This window comes from Tenrec ecaudatus, chromosome 1 (genome assembly GCF_050624435.1).
Source record: "Tenrec ecaudatus isolate mTenEca1 chromosome 1, mTenEca1.hap1, whole genome shotgun sequence".
Classification (NCBI taxonomy): domain Eukaryota; kingdom Metazoa; phylum Chordata; class Mammalia; order Afrosoricida; family Tenrecidae; genus Tenrec; species Tenrec ecaudatus.
Genome location: NC_134530.1, coordinates 67,604,408 through 67,614,478, shown reverse-complemented (window position 1 = coordinate 67,614,478; position 10,071 = coordinate 67,604,408). Strand labels below are relative to the sequence as shown.

The 10,071-nt window shown below is 46.2% G+C and overlaps 1 protein-coding gene across 1 annotated transcript; it reads left to right on the top strand.

Annotated features, from left to right (window-relative positions):
- The first annotated feature begins 743 nt into the window (after positions 1-743).
- Positions 744-6,722, top strand: LOC142424952 (L-amino-acid oxidase-like). The gene is made up of 7 exons (XM_075530407.1): positions 744-798; positions 2,195-2,409; positions 3,050-3,162; positions 4,206-4,407; positions 4,897-4,965; positions 5,199-5,335; positions 5,918-6,722. The coding sequence occupies exons 1-7, from the start codon at positions 744-746 to the stop codon at positions 6,720-6,722; spliced, it is 1,596 nt and encodes a 531-aa protein (XP_075386522.1).
- Positions 6,723-10,071: the final 3,349 nt, after the last annotated feature.

The following is a 10,071-nucleotide window of genomic DNA, read 5'->3' as shown; positions in this document are numbered from 1 at the left end:
TGGGCCCATTCCTTCTCTCTTCCCCAGAACAAGGCCTCAGGTGTGTTGCCAACCCCTCTGCCTTGCTTGTCTGTCCAGCTACACACAGAGAACAATGGGACAGCTTAGCAGCAGAGCAGCTGGCCTCCTCACCCTGAGGAAGGTACCCAGTGCCAGAGAAACCCATCAAGGAAGCCCCGAGGGACCGACTGAGAGGAAGGGGAACAGACGCCTCCCTCTGAAAATGGGCCAAGCCAGAGAGCCTGTGGGTCAGAGGAGCCCGCTGGGCAAGGGGGGCAGGGTGCTTTTTCCATGGGACCTCCTAGCTAGGACCTCTACCTTCGACACACACACCTCTGAGAAGGCTCTGGGACAGCAATGGAAACCAGACTGTTTTCTAATCGGTCCAGCCAAGGGCTTTGATCTGTATTGAAAGCTGACACTGAATTTTTTAAACCAGCCCAGATGTCACCTATCAGTCCTTACTCCTTCCCGGAAAGTTATCTCAGCAGGTTTCAGGGAAAGAGCTGGCCCATACATGACTCCCACCAACTTTCCTTTCCCTTGACACATAGGTACCATTGTTGGGTCTGGGAGAGGAACTTTTCCAAATTGGGGGATGACTCAAGAAGTAGGTAGTGATGTATTTGAGGGCAGACCCAGGGGGCAGGGCTTTCCTGTCAGAGCCGGCCAGTAGGGAGAGGAGCAGTCTGGCTGGATGAGGGCCAGGTACTGGTAGGGTGGGATTGGCTCCTAATAAAAAGATGGAGAGCTACTCAGGACTCAGTGTGGACTGCAGAGCCCTGGCCAAGATGAAGGGTAAGTGAGGTCCCTTCACTGGTTATGAGACAGGATCCTGAAGAAGACACCAAAGCAAGCGGGGAAACTAGATCGGAGGGGGAGGGGGTTAAGACAGCCCAAGGGAACTGAGATGGGTTTGCAGACCTGTCTGGGAATAGAACCCTGAATGAGAAAAGGGACTGGAGCCTGAGATGAGGAATGTGAGCTAGGGCAGGGGCGGGGGGAGTGGGGGTGTAGGGTTGAGTGCTAAAAGTGAGTCAACAGAATGGAAATGGGTTTGACAATAAACTGAGAGGAGAAGAAATCCATTCATGCCTCTACTCTGCACCCAATTGTCCCAAACACAATCTCACATGCAATCACAATGTACAACCACAAACTCACAACCACAGACATTTACATCATAATCCATCTCACACACAAATTGAAACAAAGAGCCACATTTACATATTCATAGGTATTTAATCAAACATCCTGACAGGCAAACACAAATTGCACAAGCTCATGAGTTTAGGATCGCATAAATATTTACAAACTTGAAGTTCCATATTCATAATGACATATCAATCACATCATGAGCAATGAGCACATTACCAACATTCTCACACGCGTTCATACCCCACACCATGTTGATATTGTTGTTAGGTGCTGTCAAGTTGCTTCTAACTCACCGTGGCTCTATGTTTACACAACATGACGCCCACCCGATCCTGGGACCATTGTTGCAGCCATTGTGAAGTCCAAGTTGCTGAGGGTCTTCCTCTTTTTTGCTGCCCTTCTATTTTACCAACCATGATGTCCTCCAGGGACCAGTCTCTCCTGACAACATGTCCAAAGTAGGTGAGATGAAGTCTCACCATCCTTGCTTCTAAGGAACATTCTGGCTGTACTTCCTCCAAAACAGATTTGTTTGTGCTTGCGGCAGTCCATGATCATTTTCATATTCTTCACCGCCACCATAATTCAAATGCATCACTTTTTCTTCATTTTTCCTTATTTAATGCTTCAACTTTAACAGACTAGGAAGCAATTGAAAATACCATGACTTGGGTCAGGTGCACCTTTGTCTCCAAGTAACATCTCTTCTTTTCAACACTCAAAAGAGGTCGTGTGCAGCAGACTGACCCAATGCAATGCATCGGTTGATCTTTTAACTGCTGTTTCTGTGAGGACTGATTGTGGATGCAAGCCAGACAGAATCCTGGATAACCCCACACCATACAATCACGTATTTCTCTACAGAGAGGCACAAAGGCACACATTGACAGCCACACACTCACAAGACTCTGCCCTGACTTTCCATTATGGCCTGACCCACCTGATCACCTTTATTACACAGCCAAGTTCATCTGGACACAATGGGACAGAGAGTCTGGGCTCTAGAGAGCAGTCCTCATTTTTTTCTCTGCCCCAGGAATGCTGATCTTGGGGCTCTTGCTAATCACTCCCAGCTGCTTTGGCTTCTTTGAAGATTTGGCCAAGTGCTTTCAGAACCCCAATTATGAGTCCATCCTCCTCACAGCCCAGAAGGGGCTCCCCACCTCCCCACTGCGGAAGCATGTGGTAGTTGTGGGAGCTGGCATGTCGGGCCTCGTAGCAGCCAAAGCTCTGCAGGACTCTGGTCACCAGGTAAGGAGGCTTTAGAGCAGTGATTCTCATCTTGTGGGTCGCGACCCCTTTGGGGGTAGAACGAACCTTTCACAGGGGTTGCCTGATTCATAACAGTAGCAAAATGACAGTCATGAAGTAGCAATGAAAATCATTTTATGGTTGGAGGGTCAGCACAACATGAGGAATTGTATGAAAGGGTCACGGCATCAGGAAGGTTGAGAACCACTACTTTAGAGGGACCTCAGTCATTTGCCTTTCAACTTCCTTCTTTGGTTGCAAAAACAGTTTGATGGCCACTAACTGCTGGGCATTTATACATACCCCATTGGGCCTCTTAACATTTTCTTATTGTTCCTCAAAAATCTGGGTTTACCCATGAGACTTTCCCTTAATTCTGTCTTGTGTTTTAATGAAAACAAAAGGCAAGAGAAGTTATTAAAGCAGGCAAGGACCAGCAGATGATCTGTATCTTGCCTGTATCTTGCCCGTTACATCTGCAAGACTCCTAAAACATCCCCAGTTTGGTTATTCTGCACACAAGTAGGGGCTGAATGCTCAGAGTTCCAGGCGAGAGAGCATGGGGAGGGGGCAGAGTAAAGGGTAGGGAAAGGGGGAGGATTATTGGGTCTGGGATGACAGTTGCCTCTCTGGATTCCAGGTGACCATCTTGGAAGCCAGTGACCACATTGGTGGTAGAGTGGTCACATACAGAAATAAAGAAGAGGACTGGTACTATGAGCTGGGAGCAATGAGAATTCCAAAATTCCACAAGTAGGTCCGGGGATAGGAAGAGTGTAGAAGGGTCAGTGGGATGGATGGGTCAGGGTAAGACAAGAGCAGCCCGCTGCCATCCTGTCAAAGCCCTTTCAGATTCACTGTTTCATGTGATTCAAACCTTGATGTCAGGGCTGTGACTCATGCTTGTATTTGGCAAAGAAGGTGAAGCTCAGAGCCCAGGTCACACAGAGAGTGGTGGACCCCAAACTAATAGTCCTAATAGTTACTGTTAACTCATGAAATCGGGTTCTTTAAGGCTGCAGAGTCAATTCTTTCACATTAAACAGTAAAATAATAGTAGCGCCCACCATGCCCTACTGCCAAACACAGTACGGACACTGTTTCCATTGATCCTTGCAACCATATAATTTGAAACTCATCTTCTTCCAATGTGCAAATGAAACTGGGCTCAGCAGTGTTAAACAATTCACCCGACATTCTTCTGGAGAAAGTGACAGAACTTCGCTCAAAAGTTCAGGAGGCAAGGGGCACAGAATTGTATGGTAAACCCTAAGCTGTAACTGCCAGATGCAGAAGAACCTAGTTTCTGGTTCTGAGACTTCAAAGGCAAGAGAGAGTCCCACCCTGGCGTCTCACACACTGTCACCATTATGGCTTCTGTCTGTCATAAGTGTAAATTGGAACCAAGACTTCTCCCCAGACACCAACAAAACCAAGTAAGCCAGACCAAATTCGGAATCTGCAGATATTGCCTAGGGCTTACTTAGAAACGGAAAAATGAATTTCAAATATGGGCTGTAACAAAGAGCCCCTGTTTCTACAATTGAATTTGATACAGTGATATTTCCAAAGAATCTTTATTCAATGCCTGGTGAATGCCCACATTCTTTTTGCAGGAGGACCGACCCAAAAAGAAGGCAAAATACTAAGGCGGCAGCAAGAAGAAACTAGAGTAGAGTCAAGGAAACAGTCTGTGTTCCCTGGAGACCGTTTTCCTGGAAATGGTTTCTAGTGTGCAGGCTGCAGGTTGAGGAATCCTCAGGATAGCATTCATGTCTGACCTGTGTATGTTCTAGGCTTGTCCACGCCTATATCCAGAAGCTTGGCTTGAAGCTGAACAAGTTCATCCTGTATGATCCCAATACCTGGTACTTCATCAATGGAAAACGCTATCGTGCCTGGGAGGTCAAGGCCAACCCAGAACTCCTAGGCTACTCTGTGAACCCCAAGGAGAAGGGCAAGAGTGCAATAAATCTCTTCTATCAGTCCATCAACAAGGTACCTCCTGTCTTACTCCTGCCAGGATCAAGAACGAATGGGGTCTGGCCTAAGGTCACCTGGCAGATTAGCAGATGGACTCAATTCAGCCAAATCACTTTTGTGGTTATTGGTGTTCCATCTCTCTCAGACCTTTTAGAATCTACCCATCCCAAGTATTGGCCTCATCCCAACCCGTCTCCCGGCCTTGGATTCGATAGCCTGTTGCTTTTTCAGTGGCAGTAGAAGGAAAGGTAGTCACTAGATAACCCAGTCCTTGGTAATCAGTCAATCACCATTTTCAGTTAAATATTTAGTATCTAGAAAGCTTTTTTTTAAGAGGGAGATACTGTGAAGAAGGCCATCTAGGGGCTTCTAGAACCTCCCTTCCCCCATTCTTCCATCCTCACTTGCCCATGCACCCCATCCTCTTCAAAGCGATAGACAGAGAATTCAAGAGTCCTGACTCTGACACATTGCTCTAACCTAAGACTCCCCCTTCTTCTACAGCTCAAAGAACATCTGAAAACATTCAACTGCAGCCAACTGATGTCCTTATATGATTCTTACTCCACCAAGGTAAGAGGGGCAGAGAAGTTCCAGGTTACAAGTAAAGGGGGTCTGTGTTCAGTCCCCTGGGGTTGTCTTATGCCTACCCATGACTCTTTCTCTCCCCACTGCCAGAGCCTTCATCTCCCTGGAATCCAGCCCTATCCCTTGCCTAGCCTCTTCCCAGGACACTGTTGAAGCCCCTTCCTACAGACTGGGCCCTTCACCTGGCATTTCCACATAGTGTAACCCCATCCCCACAGGCTTACCTGTTAAAGGAAGGGATGCTGAGCCAAGGAGCAGTAGAGATGATCGGTGACTTACTGAATGAAGATGCTGGATACTATAAATCTCTCCTGGAGTCCCTGTGGATTAATATGATTGTCTCCAACAGTGATGGGTGAGACTGGTCTGGAGTCAGGGCTAAGATCTCTCCTAAGTCCCCTCTTCCAAAACTCATCACAGATAAAGCAAACTAAGATCTAGTGAGTCTTTTCTACGTGCCAAGCACAATGCTACGCACTTTCCAAGCATCATCATATTTAATTCTATGATGGATGACAAATAAGGTGAGGTGCATTTATATATTACCCAAAGCCATTTAACAGATTAGGATGGGGAGGCTTGTAGAAGTTTATGTTCTCTGAGCCAATTTTACCCAAACCAGGATTCCAAACGCAGGTCTACGCACACATAACTCTGCATGTCTTCCTTCCTCGTGGGAAGTGGAATTGCATGGTAGCTGATCATGTGGGCCATGGAGTAAGAGTCCTGTGTGATCCTGGGCGAACCATTTCTGCTTTCTGCCTGTCAGGTTTCCAACCATACAGACCTCACAGGGATGAATAAACATGTATAAGAAATCCCCAACAAGGAGAGCAGGAAACGACTCTCCTCCCTTTCAGATCAGGAATGCTTTGGTCCGTTCACAGGTGGATCCAGCTAATGGGCCTCTCACCATTCCCCCCTCTTCTCCTTTCAGCTTCACTGAGATCGCAGGCGGCTTTGACCAGCTCCCCAAGGCCCTAGGTGCCAGCTTGGAGGCGGGCACCATCCAGTTGAGGTCCAAGGTGGAAATGGTCGTGAGAGATGGGCCGGAGGTCCGGATTTCCTACCAAGTTGGCGGACCCAACACCGGCGTGCACACCATCACCGCGGACTATGTCATCATCACAGCCTCAGCCAAAGCCACCCGCCTCATCACCTTCAAACCCCCGCTCTCCTCACGTAAGGCAGACGCTCTCCGCTCCCTGCATTTCACCAGCGCCACCAAAGTCATTTTGGCCTGTAACGAGTCCTTCTGGGAGCGCGATGGCATCCAGGGCGGAGTCTCCGTCACTGACCGCCCCTCACGCGACATCTACTACCCCAGCCACAGCCTGCCCAACGGCAAGGGCATCCTGCTGGCCTCGTACACTTTGGATGACGATTCCATGTTCTTCTTATCCATGCAGCAAGACCAGGTGGTGGACATTGTCCTGGATGACCTGGCAGCCGTGCATCAGATTCCCAAGGAGACCCTGCGGGGCATGTGCCCTTCCTCTGTGGTCAAGCACTGGGCCCTAGACTCTTTCACCATGGGTGCTTTTGCCCAGTTCACGCCGTACCAATTTGTGGACTCTTCACAGCAGCTCTTCCAGCCAGAGGGCCACATCCACTTTGCTGGTGAGCATACCGGCCTGCCCCATGCCTGGATAGACACTGCCATCAAGTCTGGGCTCCTGGCTGCAAGGGACATCCAGGCTGCCGTGGACAAGGAGGCTGCAGCAGGACAGATGCCTCTGTAGAAGACCCTGCCCAGCCCCCAGGAGGGTTCCTGCTTATCTTTAAGGAAATCCTGGTGGAGCCTGGCAGGAGGTAGTCTGGGAGGAAGAGGCAGAGACTTAAGAGGGAAGTCACCACTAGTCCCCCTGGGCCACAAGCAAAACTGCCAGGCCAAGAAACAAGTTGGTAAGCATTAGCTCTGTTCCTGCTTCTCTCCTCGGGCAGCCCCGGGCAAGAAGGGGGCAGCAGGTCGGTGCACCGGAAGGGATTCGGGGGAAATAAAGAACAGGTTTTGCCATCAGCCTTCACTGGGGAAGAATGGTCTTCTGCTGCATTGTGCCAATAAATACAAAATAAGAGTTTCACCGGAATCCTCATTTCTGCTGTCCTGCAACTGCATGTTCCGAAAGGAAAAGACAAACCCCCAAACATGGTAACATTAAAACACGGGTGGACACACATAAGCCCACAGCTCACACACGCCCCATCACGGCATGCCTGAGTTCAACAGCCTCCCATCTTGGCCCAGTATGGAGTCTGGATGTATGGGAAAGAGAAGGACTTTTTTTTTTAAATCCTGCAGCTGTGAGGTCTTGATGGCATAAAGATGTTTCTTGGCCCATACTTTAACATTCTTATCTCACTTCCCTTTGGTCGACCAGAACCGTTGGCGGCTGCCTAAGCCTCCCATGCATCATCCTAGGAGGATGTCAAACTCATTCCATACACCTCTTCTCTACTCTTCTGGCCCTCTCGAAAACCTCACCAGTACTTTTACGCTCTCCAACCTCAATTCCCCTCTTTAATGGCTCTACCCAATCCTCAAAGACCACCGTCTTTGAAAGCTACCAATCTACCTTTTTTAAGATCCCAACTAATTGGAGTGTGGATCTTTCACACGCAAAAACAATCTATTGCCATTGAGTTTTTTCCAGCCATGGTGACCCCGTGGGTTACAGAGTAGAACTTCGCCATAAGGCATTCTGAGCCCTAGTGGTGTAATTGTTACACATTGGGCTGCTGGCCACAAGGTCAGCAGTTTGAAGCCACTAGCCACTCCTCAGAAGATGAGGTTTTCTACTCCCACAAAACGTCACCCACAAGGAAACCCGCAAAGGCAGTTCTAGCTTGTCCTATTGAGTCGCTATGCATGGAAATCAACTCGATGGGAGTGAGATTTTTCATCTTTCCAGAAGATCCCCAGGCCTCTCTCCCATGGTGCCACCAGTCGGTTTGAAACATACAACCTTTAAAAAAAAAAAAGCACTGTTTTACTGGCACTTAATTCACATGTCATATAACTCAATCAAAACAAGAAAAGATGTACAATCAATTCTAGAACATTTTCTTCTTCCTTGTACTCATTGTTATTCATGTAATTATTTTTATAATTGTGGCAAAAATACACCCAACAAAACATTCTCCAATTCAACAACTTCTACATGTACAACAATTCAGTGCCACTGATTGTCCTCTTCAGATCCAACCATTATTGATCTCCTTTTCCAAATTATTCCACCACTATTAAAATAAACTCAGTACCCCCTAAGCAAAAACTCTTCCTCCTTCACCCATGGGCAACCGTTGATCAAGTCTGGTTTCTTTCTTTCTTTTTTCTGGTATTTTTCTTGATATAATATTTCCATAGTTAAATCGCTTTTTTTAAAGTTGTATATACATCATCTCAATCAGTTCTAATGTTCCCTCTCCCCTCCCATATTCATTGTTTGCTCCTCAAATCCCCTCACCCTCTTGATCACCCCCCTACCGCAATGTCCACAATAAACCATTGCATCAGTTACTGGCGCTATGCATCCACTCCTCCTGTGCTTCACAAGCTGGGAAACCCAACAGAAACAATAAGAAACAAAAACAAAACAGCAAAGTGAAAGAATAATAATCTAAAGATAAAATTAAAGAGTAAGAAAAGTCGTGTAACCTATGACAAAATAATAATAATTTATGAATTATGAAGGGTTCATGAGGTAGCGGGAGTGGGGGGAGGGGGGAAATGAGCAGCCAATATTAAGGGCTCAAGTAGAAGGAAAATGTTTTGAGAATGATGATGACAGCAAATGTACATATGTGCTTGACACAATGGATGGATGAATGGACTGTGATGAGAATTGTACGAGCCCCCAAGAAAATGATTTAAAGAAAGAAAGAAAAGTCCACCATAAATATGTTAAAAGCCAAAGAAGAAATTTCTGTCTTGGAACAAGTGAGAAATATTTGAGCCTAGAGCACATCAGGTTAGGTCAAGAGGGAGGTCCCAAGTTCCATCCACCATAATCAAGTTTACAATAATCTCTGTCTGATAGTAAAGCTGTTCAAATCCCTTGCCTGTGGCCAAAAAGAGTCTGTCAGAGGCTTAATCGGACTAGAGATTCTGCAGTGGGATTCAAACCTACAACCTTTAGGCTAGTGGTGCAGCACAAACCATTTGTATACCAAGGGATCTATTTTTGTTCAATTGCTTCATGGAAGTGTATTACCTCCCCAACTAGACTGAGAGCCTCAAGAGTAGGGATTATATTTTGAATGCCTTTTTGTGTTCCCGAGTAACCAGAAAACCGTTTTTGTGCTTCCCTATTAGCCACAAAGCATTTTTTTCTTATCAATAAATACCTACTACACATTTACCATGTGTCAAGTATTTTACTGAATCTTGTGATGAAAACAATGAGCAGTATAATTAACTTAAATCAAGTCTCCACTCCTGCCTATGTCCCCGTAACTCCAATGATCAGGTTCCAAACTTGGCTTGTTTTTCATCCCAAATTCTTGGAAACAGAGGGCCATTCCTATGTATTTGGATTCAATCAGGAAAAGGAGAGAATAAAATAAAGTCATAAGACCTCTCCTTGGAGAACATTCCCATTAGGGAGACTCTGGAAGACTCTGCAGAATAAAGTAGTAGCATAGAGTGTGGAGGATTAGACCTGGCATCTAGAATGAGAAGGAGTGAATATGGAAAGGAAACTAAGGTTTTCTTACAGTGATTTGGTCGATTGGCAAAACGCTGGATAATTTCCATTTCTGCAGTCACAAGTAAATAACCTAGTGTAAGGAATAAAGGACATGTTTTGGCTCATACTATCTGGTAAGTCCAGGGCAAACTGGCTTCACCCGGAGTGAAGAAGGTAAGTAATTGAAAAGTTATCATTAAGGTTTGCTCTCTTTATACCTCTTGGCTCTGCTTTCTCAAACTAAGCTTTTGTACTCAGTTGAATAATGTCCCCTAAAATGCATATCCTCCAGAGCCTGCAAAGGTGATCTTATTTGAAAATAGGGTCTTTGAAAATGTAATCAAATTGATATAATATCACACTAAATTAGAATGGGCCATAAAAATACATAAATTAGAGTGAG

What these genes read in the sequence shown, in the direction of transcription:
- LOC142424952 (XM_075530407.1), top strand. Translation starts at nt 744, where the DNA reads ATGGAGAGCTACTCAGGACTCAGTGTGGACTGCAGAGCCCTGGCCAAG. An exon ending in TCTATCAGTCCATCAACAAG is followed by an intron (nt 4,408 to 4,896) that starts GTACCTCCTGTC and finishes CTTCTTCTACAG; the next exon opens with CTCAAAGAACATCTGAAAAC. An exon ending in ATTGTCTCCAACAGTGATGG is followed by an intron (nt 5,336 to 5,917) that starts GTGAGACTGGTC and finishes TTCTCCTTTCAG; the next exon opens with CTTCACTGAGATCGCAGGCG.